We start from the raw sequence: 17,053 nt of genomic DNA, 5'->3' as shown, positions 1-17,053 counted from the left end.
ATAATCTTCCTCTAACAGGTGAAGCCCATCTCTGTTCGCTGCTGTTAACTCTAGATGTCGCTATCAATCTTTAACAGCAGCATTTAGAGCATGTCCCGGGGGGCAAGCGTAACAAACATCCTTTGACTAGAGTTGACCGAATGTCTTCGGTTCCCAGCTTATTCGGCAAGCGCTAGCGCTTGCTGAAAAAGCTACAGCGGGAAACCGGCTTCCTGGATCGTGCCGGCTGAACAGCTGATCGCCACTGCATTTACATGTGTCACAGCTGTGTGTTACAGTCACAGCACATGCATGGAGAGCCTGTATGTTGGGCTCTCTATGGATGTGCTGTGACCGTGACACAGCCGTGACACATGCAGCTGCGGTGACGATCAGCTCATAGGCCGGCGCAATCCAGGAAGCAGAGTTCCTGATGTAGCTTATTCAGCAAGCGCTATAGCTTGCCGAATAAGCGGGGAACCGAAGATATTTGCTCAACTCTACCTTTGACCACCCAGTAAGGTGATCACAAGATGCCGATGAATTACCATGATAGTCGTAATTTTAATTAAAGATCTTAAAAAATTCAAAGTGATAATGCCACCTCCCCACCCAATTAAAAATATAGAAAAAAAAAAAAAAAAAAAACAGGAAAAACATTTGGATTCTCCAGGTCAATAAAAGTCTGATTAAAAGAACTATAAAAACAGGTGAAAAGCACCAGAATTTAAATTTATTTCAGTTGCAACAAAACAAAAAAATAAATAAATAAGTGATCGAAGCATTCACTTGTTAAAACATTACAGGTCTCGGAAGCCCTCCTTGTGGCTATGTGAACAAATCAAAGTTATGGCTCCTGGAAGAAGGGAAAAAAAACGCTAAATAATCATGTAGGGAAGGGGTTAACAGTATTACTACAAAAACAAATCTAAAGTTATAAATTCAACTACAGTATCATTTTTGATACTATCAAGGGGTTAAACCACCATAAAATGACTAAGTTTTCAGTATGTTTCTTTGCCGCACCTGGAAACATGTAATCTGTCATACTGCAACAGAAAGATGGAGGTCACTCCGAATCTGAGTCATTGTTTGTTAGCAGATGGAAGACACCAAATGCCATCCAAAGCCCACATATGCTTTCACCAGCCGTTCAAAGCTTCTCGGAACCTAGCAGCTGGCCCATTTTTTTTTTTTTTTTTATTTTTTTTTTTTAAACATTTTCTTTATTCGTACATCCGTTAAGGTGTGGAAAAGGTCAAGATGTGACCCATGTGAAAGTGTCACCAAGCTCTAGATTCTCAATGAAAAATTATCCTTTCATCACTCACAAAACCTAATATCTGAACACTGTCCACTATAAGAACTCTGTAAACAGTGCCGATCACTTGGTAAAAATATACCAGCCTCTTCAAAAGGAAAACTGTCAATACACGGAAAGTTTGGGAAGCAAAGCTAATAAATACACCTATAAAATCACTGCACCACCAATATAAGTTACCAAGTATATGCAGATTACTTCCTACTGCAAAAACACATTCAGCAGCTGCTATTATACACATAAAATTATATACAGTAAAAATATTACATTGAAAAAGTATTCATACCCATCATTCCTAGTGAGCTATTCCACGTTTTTTACGTTACACCCACAAACTTAAATGTATTTTATTTGGATTTTGTGTGATATACCAACAAAAAGTAAGAAGTGAAACGGAAACGATACACGGTTTTCGAAATATTTTAAAAATATAAATCTGTAATACAACCCCTGGGAAAAATTATGTAATCACCGGCCTTGGAGGATGTTCATTCAATTGTTTAATTTTGTAGGAAAAAAAAGCAGATCACAGACATGGCACAAAACTAAAGTCATTTCAAATGGCAGCTTTCTGGCTTTAAGAAACACGAAAAGAAATTAAGAGCAAAAAAATGTGGTAGTCAGTAATGGTTACTTTTTAAAACCAAGCATAGGGGAAAAATTATGGAATCACCCTGTAAATTTTCATTCCCAAAACTAACACTTGCATCAACTTTGATCTGCTCGTTAGTCTGCATCTAAAAAGGAGTGTGCACACCTTGGAGAGCTGTTGCACCAAGTGGACTGACATGAATCATGGCTCCAAAATGAGAGAGATCAATTGAAACAAAGGAGAGGATTATAAAACTCTTAAAAGAGGGTAAATCATCACGCAATGTGGCAAAAGATGTTGGTTGTTAACAGTCAGCTGTCTAAAATCTGGGAACATTTTACATAACGTTTGGGATCACATTTATCTGGCGCTCTACACTGAGCACTTACATCGGGGTTTACATCTAAATCTGAGTGACGTGATTCAGATGAAACCCCCAGAGGGATCCATTCACTATGAGGCAGCAGAGTTACTCTGGACTCTGTCTGGCCTCTCTTAAGCGGTGTCCTTTTCAGAAGTGCTCAAAACTGTTGCCGACGGCACTTTTATGCAATTCTAAAACAACGGACACCGCCGGGTCACAGGTGCTATGACGTCCACCGCCGGGTCACAGGTGCTATGACGTCCACAGTGCCTCCATCTGCCTCATTATAGCGAATCTTCCACCGGGGGGTTCTGTCTGAATCATGTATTTCAGAGATTTTACACAGAAACCCCAGTGTAAGCACTTAGCGAAGAATAAATGTGCGCCAAGCTTACTACAATCTTTGGGCGGCTGAATGGGAAGAAAAAAAAAAAAATCAACAGCAGGTGAAGAATTGGTTTTATTTTTTATGCCGTTCCACGTGCGGTATAAGTGATTAGGCAACTTTATTCTTTGGGTTGGTCCGATTACAGCAATACCAGATTTATATCAGGTTTTTATGTTTGGCTGCTTTCACACACTAAAATAGGCTTGTTATTGAGAAAACTAGTAATAAATCATTTTTGCATCGCCTTATTGTGAGAGCTATAACTTATTTTTTGCTGATGGAGCGGAATGGCGGATTGTTTATTTGTGGGACAAGATGACTCTTTCAGTGGTACCATTTTTATTCACATCTGTCTATCACGTTTTATTGCACTTTTTGTTCAGAGGTACGATAAAACATTGTTTTTTGACTAGATTTTTATTTTTTTTACGTTGTTCACTGAAGGGGTTAACTAGTGGGAAAGTTTTTAGAGTGGGTCGTTACGAACATGGCGATACCAAATGTGTACTTTTATTGTTTTCTTTTATTTACATAAATTTATTGGAAAAATATTTTTTTAAAAATCCCTAAATAAAGAAAAAAGTTTTACACTTTGTAATTTATTATTTTTTTTTACATTGTCTGCACTGCAGAGTATCAGATCAGGATCGGACAGGTAGGGAAGGAGGCGTGTTGGCGCATGTTCTCAACAGGCGCTCACAAGCCACCTTCCTTCCAGAACCCGGAAGGACCCCGCAGCCATCTTGGTGCAGGGGATCTCCATGGAGTCCATCATTTGCTGAGCGATGCCCATCTATGCCGCTGCCACTATTGACAGCGGCATCAGAGAGGTTAAATGCCTGTGATCAGTGCTAGCATCGATCGTGGGAATTGTTGTGGGGTGTCAGCTGTCACATACATAACCCCTTCCTATGGCGGCGCTCAATGCGAGGCTGCGTGATCGTGCCACCATAGGAAGGGGTTAAAGCACAACTGACCTAAAGAATAACCCATTATCACCAGGTTAATACAGTTTAACTTGATCGATTATCTTTAAGTTGAATATACATATAGACTGGAACAGGTACAGGGGTTGGAATATAAAAAAAATAAACTTATCGCAAATGTTTCCAGCTGCATTGCTGTTGAATCTTCACTACAGGCCAGGCCTTTCAGCAGGTCAGTGTCTCAGAGGTCACTGAGCATCACAAGGTTGCGGCGCACTTCATGACATCACAACAACCAGTGACTTTCAGGCCTGTACGTGGTTGGAAATCGTAACATACAGTTAAGATACCAGGGATTAAGGATGCAATAGCAGAAAGAAGAGGACTGGATGGCAGGCAGTGGGGCGGCCAGAAAGGTGAGAACAGGGGCAAGTGTTTTTATACTAATTATTTTACGTTCCTGAGTCATACGCAAGTTTTATTTTAATTTTGCAACTCGGGAACTGCCTGATCTCCGAATTTTAGACTTAAACGGGTATTTTTAATTTTAAAAGTTCTCCTACCAAAGCGATGGGGGATAATTTCAGATCACTAGGGGGGTGCAACTGCTGGGACCCTGACCGATCCCAAGAACCAGGGCTCAGAACATCCCTGTATGAATGGAGCAGTGGTTGATCACATGTGCTTCTGCTCCATTGATATCAGATATACAGATGATATCAGATCAACATGTCTTCAACAAGCCCATAAGAATGAATGGACTAAGAAGATTGACCACTGCTCCATTCACATATGGCTCTTCAGAGCCCGGTTCTCAGGAATGGTAGGGGTCCCCAACAATGGGACACCACCCCCACACACTCCTTTCCCAAGAATCACACACTGTCAGTGGAATACATACCATTCTGTAAACCCATCCATAGTTGTTTGTGATCTTTCTTCTGCATTTCATTTATGACTTGACTTTTGTGCTTTAAAGCATCAGCCTCTTTCACAGATGACATAAAATGTGCTTCAACCACCTCTTTGGACTGGCAATGCAAAAGATCTTTTGATGGAAAATTCTGTCAAGAAAATAAAGGATATGTGAATTGTAAATTACCAACAAAGCTGTGGGCAAGTTACATCTCAGAGGCAACTGCATGAAACCTCAAAATGGGCCAGACCAGTTTTGGCTTGAGGGCCTCAATATTAATTTAAATTTTCATCTTTTTACTTTGGTGGCCATACTTTACTTAGAAAACACACATTAGAGTTTAAATTATTCATTTTAATTTAGATAAAAAGCAATTCCTCTGCAGTTTTTACTTTTCAGTAGCAAAATAATCAATCATAAATAATGCTACAAATTTATTGCAAAGGTTGTAATGGTCGAGACAATAGCAAATATGCGATTATAGTTTATAGCTTTGGGACAGTCCTTAAAAGGGTTTTCCCATGAACAAAGTTAATTTTACTCACTACGTCTTGGAGTGATAAGTTTCCACAATTTGTTTTGAACAACTGACATGTGCCCCTCACAGCCGCGGGTTGAATCGCGATCCACCCGCGGCTGTTTGACAGCAGCTTCTGGGAAGCGCGCCGGAAATCCTGCCCATCGGTGACCCTATCACGTGATCGCGGGTCATCGATGGGTCGGCACGACAACCAGAGGTCTCCAGCAGACCTCTATGGTTGTCACTGCTGGATTGCTATGAGCATCGCCCAGTGGTTGGCGCTCATAGCAAATGAGCATTTCAGCTACATACAGTGGATTTGATCATTGCCTGTGTGTAGCAGAGGCGATCAGACAAATCCAGCTTCTAGTCTCCCATGGAGAATGTGTGACTGTTTGAGGTTGTGGACAGGTGTCTTTTATAATGATAAGTTCAAACTGGTGCAATTACTACAGGTAATGAGTGGAGGACAGAGGAGCCTCTTAAAGAAGAAGTTACAGGTCTGTGAGAGGCAGAAATCTTGCTTGTTTTTAGGTGACCAAATACTTATTTTCCACCATAATATGCAAAATAATTCCTACCAAATCAGACAAGGTGATTTTCTGGATTTGTTTTCTCATTTTGACTCTTATAGTTGTGGTCTACATATGATGACAATTACAGGCATCTCTCATCTTTTTAAGTGGGAGAACTTGCAGAATTGGTGGCTGACTAAATACTTTTTTTTCCCCACTGCATCTGATGCAAACTGAAGAGCTGCTGTGTCTAGTCACCCAACACATCCATATTACTGAATGGCCACCACATTTCCACTACATGGGCAAATGTGCACCTGTCAGAAACTTTCCTCTAACAATTGGCTTGAGGTTTCAGAGCCAAACCACAAAGACAAGAAAAAGCCCTTAAACTATTTCACAGGAAAATACATACCGGTACATAAAAGAGTTCTTAACGCAGACATCACAGCCGGCATTTTTAGATAAAGAATTTCTTATGATTAATTCTGTCTTACTGAAAACCATGCCTTTTTTGTTTGTTTTTTTAACCCCAAGGGTGATTTGCACGTTAATGACCGGGCCAATTTTTGCAATTCTGACTGTGACTTTATGTGGTAATAACGCTGAAACGCTTGAATGGATCCCACTGATTCTCAGAAAGTTTTCTCGTGACATATTGTACTTTATGATAGTGGTAGAATTTCTTTGGTATAACTTGCGTTTGTGAAAAAAAAAAAAAAAAAGATATTGGCGAAAATTTTCGCAATTTTCAAAGTCACACAAAACAGTTAACACTTCCCACATGTCTACCTTACATTAGCACAATTTTGGAACCAAATTTTTTTTTTATTTTTTTTATTTTTATTTTTTTTTTTTTTAAGGGACCACATCACATTTGAAGTCACTTTGAGGGGCATATATGGAAGAAGATAACCAAAAACTGACACCATTCTAAAAACTGCTCCCCTCAAGAAGTTTATTAAAGGGAATCTGTCACCCCTTTTTTGAGATATCATATAATGATATTCAATTGTGTGTCACATAAGGATTCTCTTAATACTTTTGCTTCCCCCTGACACCGCACCTTTCAAGCATAAATACCTTTTATATATCGGTTCAGATGTATGTAAATTGCCGCGGTCCATTCCGATGGGCGGGGCTTATTCGCCTTCTTCCACCCCCCTCCTAGGCTTGCTGAATGTAACTTCATCTGTGAATATCACAGATGCCTTTGTTTTTTTTTACATTAAATTACATTTTTACCACTAAAATGTTTTAGCCCCAAGTTTTGAATTTTTCTAAGGGCCAACAGGAGTTTTTTTTACAACAAACTGAGCTCCATTTCTGCCTGAATGCGCCAATACCCTACATGTAATGGGGAAATATTTTTCAAGCACAGTGCAAAGCTTAGAAGGCAAGGAGCACCAGATTTTACTGTTATGGTTTGAAGGCGCCACTGGGAGAGCCCATGAGGTGCCAAACAGCAGTGCAGTGATCATATTGACATCACAGGTATCTGTCACAGAATTTTATACCACTGGGCAGTGAAGGTAAAAATGTAGTTATTTTTTCACCAAAATTTAGTTTTAGCCCCAGATTTGACATTTTCACACATGAAGCGGGTAAAAATGGCACCAACATTTGTCCCACAATTTGTACTGAACATGGCAAAACCCCATACGCGGCTGTACAGTACTACTTAGCCATACAGAGAGACTCGGGAGAGATGGAGTGCTATTTGCCTCCTGTAGCGCAGATTTTCCTAGACTAGTTCGCGGACTCCATATACAGAGCTCCTAATTGATAGAACAGCAGAATCCCCCCCCCCCTCAAGTGACCCCCATATGGTAAACTATACACCTTAGGGAATTTATCTACAGGTGGTGACAATTTTGACTCCATGGGTATTTTCCGGAAACAAGCAGCAATGAATGTTGCCGGGTGAAACTTGCAAACTGCTGCTGTAGTGACCAGTACATTTTGCAGTCACCAGTACATTATGCCCAGCCCATGCATCTGGAGGCATGCGCCTGTAAGTTAGGCACTTCAGAATTGCCAAACATGGACAAAAATATGTGTTTTAGGTACACTGTGGGTCATTTTGATTTGAGAGCAGAGATTTTGCGGAATTTCATTTATATAAAGTGACTGACTACGGTTAGTTATAACAAATTGTAATGAATATATCTGATTGTAGAGCCCCGCCCACTCCACATAGCCACATTCACTATAATATGCCACATCATCCCGACAGCCAGAGCAACTGGACTACTACCCCTAATATCCCACATCATCCCGTCACAGCCACCGGACTACTATCCCTAATATCCCACATCATTCCGTCAGAGCCACCTGACTACTACCCCTAATATCCCACATCATCCAATTAGCCAGAGCCACCAGACTACTATCCCTAATATCCCACATCATCCCATCAGCCTAGGGTCAGAACCAGAGTGCTGAGTGGAAGGGTCCTAACTTCCACACCGGGGATGCCTTTAAGAGGGGCCTGGGGTCAGAACCAGAGCGCTTAGTGGAATTGCCACAACTTCCATACCGGGGATGCCTTTAAGAGAGGCCTGGGGTCGAAACCAAAGCGCTGGATGGATTTGCCCTGACTTCCATACCAATGATCCCTTTAATAGAAGCCTAGGGTCAGAATCAAAGCGCTGAGGGATTTGCCCTAACTTCCATACCGGAGATCCCTTTAAGCTGGAAGATGTGCCTATGGGATGGAGGATGTGTGATGGGTATATTGGCATGGAGGGGGCGATTCATTTCTGTCATGTGCTCCTTTCTGGGGGGCAGACAATAGTAGGAGCTTATGTTCCCGGGGATGCTAGATTTCTCCCACCCGGTCAGTGTCTGCAGCAGAGGTGTTGTCGTGGAAGGGGAAAACTGTTTCTCATAGCAACCAATCACAGGTCAGCTTCTTTTAAACAGCTCTGGTGAAATGAAAGATGCTTAGTGATTGGTTGGTGTAATAATATATATATATATACACACATATATATATATATATATATATATATATATATATATATATATATATATATATATATATATATATATATATATATATATACACACACACAAAGTTATTGAGGCTTGTCCTAGACTCCTGATGAAGTGGGTGGGAGTTTGTCAGTGACATTTTAGATCCATCTTTCCATTTGTCTACAACTCTTAGTGCAGCAGAGACTGGAGTAGGAATTGTGGAAAGGTCATGCCACTCATCTCTGACGGTCCTAATTCCTGAAGAGGAACGCACCTCTTCATGAATCAGGGGTGTTTTAGCCTAGCACATCTCCTAATCAAGAACAATGTGAACAACAAATTGGGCCCATTAGGGTTTTCTCTTCATACAGAGCGAAATACAACATTGTTATTGGAGTACAGAAAAAGAATGATAGCACCTATAAGATCTATGCGTGCAGCATTGTGGAACAAGTGACTCAGAACTAGAGCCACAGCTTCACGAACTGAAAGGGAGGCTACATTTCTGCCTGCATCTAAGAGTAGAGTGGTTTTGATGAACCGTTTGGATGTTATCAAACTTAGTTCAGCTTATTCAAATACTGAAAAGAAAAAAAAAAACACAACATGTTAAGTCATGCCCTGCAAGACGGATTTAAAGATGACGGTGAACAAAGTAGACATGGGCCTGTTTTTAGCTGAACGCTTTCATGGTTTAGAAATCACCTACTCAAAAAAGGTTCTTAGTCAGCATTTTAGATTCTTAGTCTAAAGGGACTTTTCAATGTAAACCAACATTTGCACACAGTACAAAAATTGGCAAAATACTAGAGATTTTTCTGACATCACTGTGAAGCATCCAAAAGCTTATTATAATAAGACACATAGATACAACAATATACAATGTTTCCATCATTTACAGGCACTTTTAGCACTGTGCGATTTATAGTGGGTGTGTGCAGAAATGGCTTGAAAAATTATTTGGCAAATACCTAAAGGTTTTATATTAGTATAGCAGTAGAAGACAAGGGCTTTCAAGATCAGCTAATGGATACTAAACCAGTGCACACAGCAACAAATTATTTTGCTGGTTTTTGCCACAATATTGCAAAGTCAATTTTCAAACTGAAAATTGTAGCTCTTTAAAAAGGCATCTCCGGTCATATGATATTCATGAGCTATACTTAAGTTCTGTCTGAAGGCACGCCCAGTGATCAGCTGTTATTAGCCCTGGCGGCAGTCAGATATTTTCTTACATAGGAGTGGATCTGCACAGATGTGCACAGCGAAGCCGTGGACCATACCACAGCTAATAAAAGCTGATTGGTGAAGTTGCTAGATCACCACTATTTGGATATTGCTGACTCACCCATCAATGTCAAATGACAAAACGACCCCTTTAAAAAGGCGTATTCTCAAGTTGTCTATTGAACACTTCAGAGCTATGAAGTCTACTTAAGTCATGGTTTCTGGCAGCATGGGCACTTTTATATGAGCGACAGTTCTGATGAGTAGTAGAGATACAGTATTAGTAGAAATATAAAGCTCAGCACACGTTCTGCTGTAACACAGTCAGCCATCAGTGGCTTGTTTTTAAGTCTACACGGAGATAACAGGGCATTGGATCAAGGACATGGCTCAGGACAGCAAGAGCTGGGAATAGGAGAATTGTTCCAGAAGAAGATGAAGATGCAGGCAGGCGATTTAGCTAAATTTATAGCAGCAGCTTGTCAAGGGCTGAGGAGCAAGAGAGCAGCTAACTGAAGTATAGGAATCAATGGAATGGAGAGAGATGGCTGGGATATGAGGCTTCAACCGATCTCTTGGAATGCAACTACTGCTCACTCAGCCAGGGTCTGGGCAAGTACTAGTGGCCAAGTTCCATGGAAAACTGCTGTACACTGTATACAAAACAACCTCTCATTGCAGTAGACTGATGGGAGGTAGAAAAGAAAGTCATTTGCAAACTTGGTAATTACGCTTTCTAATTAAAGCAATTTAATAATTTGATAATATTCCCTAAAACTCCATCTTAACATGCACCGTGAGAGTACTGTGGTATTGCTGTATATACAGCTCTGGCAAAACCTAAGACCACTGCACAGTTTAATAAAAATCAGCTTCTCTACATGTCTGACAGCCATTCCATTCCAGTTTCAGTTGAATTCCAACCAGAGTACACCTCATTCTACTTAATGTGCTTCTGATTAGGTGATCACCCGAACCAAATCTTATTTAACAAAGGAAAAGAATAAAAAACCCTGCTGTGGTGTTCACAATCCTCTTGCAACAGGACAAGCTGGATTGCAAAACAAGTGCTAGTAATATCCCAAAAGTAATAGGAATGAAAAAATTACTTTTAACCACGCCAAAGGAGTTGAAAAGAAGTCTTGAGTGCAGAAAATAAAGGCTCAATTCTGACTTTACTAGCAGAGGGATACAGTAAGCATCATGTTGCCTCCATCCTTAAAAATTCTAAGATGGTAGTCCATTACAACAAGGTCAAGCAGCAGATATTGGGGACAACAAAGCTACAGACCGGCAGAGGGTGACAACGACTCTCCGCTGACTAGGATGACGTCAAGTGACCTACAAAAGGAATGGCAAATGGCAGCTGGGGTGAAGTCCACGGCAAGAAAAGTTCTTAACAGGCTCCTAGAGGCAGGGCTCAAGTCATGTACAGCTAGAAAAAAGCCTTTCATCAATGAGAAGCAAAGGAGAGCCAGGCTGAAGTTTGCCAAAGACCATGAAGATTGGAGCATAGAGGACTGGAGTAAGGTAATCTTCTCCGATGAGTCTAATTTTCAGCTTTGCCCAACACCTGGTCGTCTAATGGTTAGACGGAGACCTGGAGAGGCGTACAAGCCACAGTGTCTTGCACCCACTGTGAAATTTGGTGGAAGATCAGCGATGATCAGGGGATGTTTCAGCAAGGAATTGGGCAGGTTAATCTTTGTGAAGGACGTATGCATCAAGCCGCATAAAAAGTTATTGTGGAAAAACAGTTGTTTCCTTCTGCTCAGGCAATGTTCCCCAACCCTGAGGACTGTTTTTTTCAGCAGGACAATGCGCCATGCCACACAGCTAGGTCAATCAATGTGTGTCATGGCCCGCTCAATCTCCAGACCAGAACCCCAGTGAAATCCTCTGGAATGTAATCAAGAGGAAGATGGATCGTCACAAGCCATCAAACAACGAACTGCTTACACTTTTGTACCAGGAGTGGCATAAGGTCACCCAAAAGCAGTGTAAAGACTGGTGGAAAGCATGCCAAGACGCATGAAAGCTGTGATTAAAAATCATGGTTATGCCACAAAATATTGATTTCTGAACTCTCCCCAAGTTAAAACATTAGTATTGTTGTTTCTAAATGATTATGAACTTGGTTTCTTAGCATTATTTGAGGTCTGCAAGCACTGCATTTTTTTTTACCATTTCTCATTTTCTGAAAATAAATACAAAATTTAGTGCTTGGAAATTCGAAGACATGTCAGTAGTTTTCTAGAATAAAAGATCAATTTACATTTTACTCAAAAATATACCTATAAAGAGAAAAATCAGACATCCCCTATTCCCCCACCCCCCATTTAAAAAAAAAAAAAAAAAAAAGCAGCACATATTTGGTATCAAATTAATTACGTTGCCTGCCTTTTGAAAATAAAATAACTAGCTTGGTCCGTGCGAAATCTTGGTCGTGCAATTTCAGAAAAAGCAAGCTGGTCAACAAATGTAAATGTGTTTCATGAGATGAACACAGACAGGTATTTATGGGATTTGGATGTTTTGCCCCCAGCAGTTCGCCCCCAGGTACATTTCTCCCAGGCTGCACATTTCGCCCCCAGGATGTTTCGCCCCCGGCACATTTCCCCGCCAGCAGCCCCCGGATGTCTGTACCCTGTTTTGCCCCCAGAATTTTGTGTTTGGATGTTTCGCCAGTTTGTCCTTGTGCTTCATGAATTCCCGTCCATCACCAATCCACATGTCACAAAAGTACTGTACAGAGTGCTGCACTTTTGTGACATGTTAAATCAACTGTTTCCATCTGTAAACCTCACAACTAATTGCATTATAGTGTCAGAGCATATTGCCCGCAATTTTAACAAGACATTTTCCAAAATGTTTCTAAAACGTCTTTTGTGTTACAAAAACATAACACGAAAAAAATTAATGGTTTCAAAAAATGTAGCGTGAATGAGGCCTGATTTAGGTGGGGAATGTAAACCACTCTAAAATCAAAACATTTTGTGAACTTTTACTTGACCCAGCACTGACCTGCTTTTTTTGCAAGTGTGATTGCAGATGTAACAATTTTCATGTCAGGTGTCCTGCAAGTTACATTAGACTAGCTCTTATTTCATCTTTACATCAGAATATAGCCGTGTCTAAAATCTCTACAAAGAGAGAGGTGTACTAGCACAAAAAAAATCAGTCAGCTTCCACAGCAATTCACTTTCTACAAGTATGAATTCAGTTCTATCCAAACTTGGGAAGAAGAAGTTGGTCTACGAGAATCACATTTACGTATTTTCCAAACAAAAGGCTGACGATGTCCATTCCATCCGGGTGTGTGAAAAACAGTCGACTTGCAAGGGACGTGTTTGGACCAATGAAGCATCTGGTGAAGTGGTGAAAGTAACCAATCCCCACAAACCATGCAGCACAAGCAGCAAGACCTGAAGCAATCCGACTTGTCAATGAGGCGGTCACCAAGGCAAGGATAACACAGGAGACACCACAACAGATTCTCACAGAAGTCATTTCAGGAGCCCATTCTAATGTTGTAGCACTTCTCCCAAAGAATGCTTTCTTTCACTGAAGAGAACAATACGATTATCAAGGCAACTTGGCAATATTCCAAGGTTGCCCCAAACCCTTGATCAACTTGTTATTCCCCAGGAGATCAATATTGATGGTATCCTATTCTTGGCCTAATCTGAGGAATGGGCATCAATAGAAAAAGGGATCCTGAAGTGAGAATACTAATCTGCTGCTCCATTCTTTGGTATACTGGCAGAGTGTTCTGTGAGGGCCAATCCCAAAACCCCCTTTCTGAAGACCTGATAAAGAGGTTCTGTAGAAGCTGGTTAACCACCACTTTAGTTCAGCAAAGCCAATATCTCAGTTCTGCAGAGATGGTTGGTGGGATCAACCCTGTAGTCAGTCAACAGTCCCCCTGCTTCCATACATAGCCTGCATTAAAGGGGTATTCACATGCTGAACAGCAAAATAAGGCAGCATGCTTTCCGCAATCATGCTGCGGAAAGCATGCTGCAGATCTTCCCCTCCTGGTACTTACCTAGAGGTCTTCTGCTCATCTTTGCCTGATGTTCTCCTGGCTGTGTGGGCTGGCGATCGCCATGCTGGATCCGGAGGCCACCACGAGTCCTCTCCTGCCTGATCTCATCGCAGCACTGCGCATGCGCAGCAGTGTCTTGGTGACAGGAGAGGCATCCTGCCCCCTGGATTGACTGATGAATGGGGCAGGAGTGACGTCATGTCTGTGAACGGCCAGGAGACATTCGGCCTCACTGCCGCGGCATTCATCATGCTTCATGGATCAGTGATACAAAACCTCCACAGAATATATTTAGGATTATATAATGAAAGAACCAGAAAGCACATAATAATCCCTAAAAATTAACTTTTAATTCAATCACTGAAAACATATAATAGTAGAAATAACTAAATACCCACGGGGTCAAAGATCAGAGCCAAGTAAGCAAAATCAATATTACTCGTGCATATAGTTATAGACCTCGGGGCAAAAAGCTACCATGCCCTAATAAGCCCTATTGAGGCCCTTCCTAACCACGGAGGTTGTCACCCTAGTTGTTGACGATATGGCGTCCCGCTCAACGTCGGCGTCCCTAGTAACGCCCTAGACCACCCTACGTATACAAAAATGGGGGACAAAAAAAAAAAAAAAAAAACACACTCACACCTACAAAAGTGAAAAGACAGTTATTGTCTCGTGCAAAAAGTGCTATAGTGCTGAAAACTTCTCGTAGTATGCACACTGTAAACTTCTCGTAGTATAGAAACCCATTAAAACCCAATTCTAAGTACGGGTTTTTTTGCAGCTTAAATAAGACTTCTCGTAGTCAAAAATACTAACCCGCTGCAATAGGCAGACCCATAGAAAGAAATGAAAAATACTGAAAAAAAACGTTTACAGAGAGATCAGTATATAATAAACAGCACACATAAAAATACATTTGTTCGAATTTAAGGACAAGCACATATATGATACGAACACTGCACATTTAAATGACAGAGATAGAATGTCAAGTTATGTCTGTCGCAGCCATTGCAAATAAGCCAGGGATTTTAATCACCCAATAACTCCTGAGGCTGAATCCACCTCAAAAATTTGCACAAGGAAACAATACACACCATATGCGATATTTAAGAAACAGCATACATGTAAAACATTATTTCATGAGACTTAAAATAACATCACCTCAATAAAACTAGGGTTAGCATCTATGGCTGATAAGTATATTGCTGCACATTATATTTGGCAGACCATATGTGGTACCATATAAATGAACACTGTTAACCCTATGAGACGGAGATTTCTCTGTATTATTCCATTTTGATATATGAAATGCTGAGCACTGCATTAATGTATGAATCCCCACTGTTTTTTCTATAATTTTCGGGAGCATATTCAGCACAGTCCATCTATATAGTGTGCTTGCATTTTTTGAAGGGTTATTGCACATGTACTGTGTTATATCTTGCTTGATTTTTGGCACCACGAGAGAAGTTTTATTGGAGGTGATTTTTTTTTTTGCCATACCCTGTGGACAGCGCTTGATTGGAGCCAATTTCATCCTACAACAGGACATTGACCCAAAGCACACCTCCAAACTATTCAAGAACTATTTAGGAAAAAAAGCAAGCAGCTGGTATTCTATCTGTAATGGAGTGGCCAGCGCAGTCACCAGATCTCAACCCCACTAAGTTATTGTGGGAGCAGCTTGTCCATATGGTACGCAAAAAGTGCCCATCAAGCCAAACCAACTTGTGGTGGGAGGGGCTTCTGGAAGCATGGGGTGTAATTTCTCCAGATGACATCCGCAAATTAACTGCTAGAATGCCAAAGGTCTGCAATGCTATAATTGCTGCAAAGGGAGCATTCTTTGACAAAAGCAAAGTTTGAAGGAGAAAATTATTTCAAATAATCTTTTTTTCAAACCTTGTCAATGTCTGAACTAGATTTTAAATTCATTTGGCAACTCATTTGATTAATAAAAAGCCGGATTACTTACCGGTAATGCTCTTTTAATGAGTCCACGACAGCACCCACTGGAGGCATCGGATCCTCCCCATTTGGAACAGGAAACCCTACAGGAAAGATAAAAGGGGCGGTCCGCCTTTCCTCCTCAGTTTTGCATTTCAGAGTACCAGGAGGACCGCCAAGGATTAGGCAATGTTTTTGTATATCTAAATTTTACTTATCCATCTTTAGCAGATATACTTTATTATCGATATCTTTAGCAGGGAGGGAAGTGAGCGGGTGCTGTCGTGGACTCATTAAAAGAGCATTACCGGTAAGTAATCCGGCTTTTTACCCTTCGCCACGACAGCACCCACTGGAGAGATTCCAGAGACCATCACCTGGGTGGGACCACTGTGCCAAGGACCGTCCTGCCAAAGCTTAGGTCAGAAGTTGATGAAAGGTCAAGTCTATAGTGATTATAGACGGTAGAAGGGCATGACCAAATTGCCGCCTTACATATGGTTTCAATTGGAACGTCTCCCCTCTCGGCCCAGGAGGTCGCCATTGCTCTAGTGGAATGCGCTCTGATGCCTTCCGGAGGATTTTCATTTTTTGCGGAGTAGGCTAAACGAATGGCATCCCTGATCCATCGGGAAATGGTGCTCTTCGTGACTCCGTACCCTTTTTTATAGCCCTGAAAAGAAACGAACAGAGCCCTACACTGCCTCCAGCTTCTAGACCTCTCAATATACTTTAGGACAGTTCTTCTGACGTCCAAAGTGTGGAATTTCTGCTCCTCTGGAGTGGAGGGATCTTCAAAGAAGGTTGGGAGGAGTATCTCTTGAGATCTATGGTATTTTGTTGATACCTTAGGCAGGTACGAGGGGTCTGGCTTTAATATTAATCTATCTTGGTATACTTGAAAAAAGGGTGGATCTATGGACAGGGCCTGGATATCACCCACTCTCCTAGCAGATGTCAGCGCTACCAAGAGGGCAGTCTTGAGTGACAAGTATTTGAGGGATATCGTGTCTATCGGCTCAAAGGGTTCCTTCGTTAGGGCGTCTAAGACCAGATTTAAGTCCCATGCGGGGATTGTTGGTATGTGGACTGGAGTTGTTCGTTCGCAGGCTGTGATGAATCGTGATATCCACTTATTTCCTGCTATATTATGGCCGTACAGTGCCCCTAACGCGGACACCTGTACTTTCAGTGTGTTTACTGCCAGGCCCAAGTCCTTCCCTCTCTGTAGAAATTCTAAGATAGGAACTATCGGGACTTCTGCTGTATGGGGTGCTATATGAAACTGTAGGAATTTTTTCCATATTCTTGTATAAATCTGGGTCGTG

General features: G+C 41.3%; 1 protein-coding gene across 7 annotated transcripts in view; it reads right to left on the bottom strand.

Annotated features, from left to right (window-relative positions):
• Positions 1-17,053, bottom strand: part of ATG5 (autophagy related 5) — a 233,192-nt gene that overhangs the window by 182,680 nt on the left and 33,459 nt on the right. For all 7 annotated transcript variants that reach the window (XM_073576088.1, XM_073576090.1, XM_073576089.1 and 4 more), the window contains exon 5: positions 4,472-4,634. In XM_073576088.1, the coding sequence (XP_073432189.1) occupies positions 4,472-4,634 (163 nt within the window). The remainder of the gene's footprint in view (positions 1-4,471; positions 4,635-17,053) is intronic.

This window comes from Dendrobates tinctorius, unplaced genomic scaffold, assembly GCF_039654945.1.
Source record: "Dendrobates tinctorius isolate UK_male_01 unplaced genomic scaffold, ASM3965494v1 ptg000046l, whole genome shotgun sequence".
Lineage (NCBI taxonomy): Eukaryota > Metazoa > Chordata > Amphibia > Anura > Dendrobatidae > Dendrobates > Dendrobates tinctorius.
This window is presented reverse-complemented; position numbering and strand designations above follow the sequence as displayed.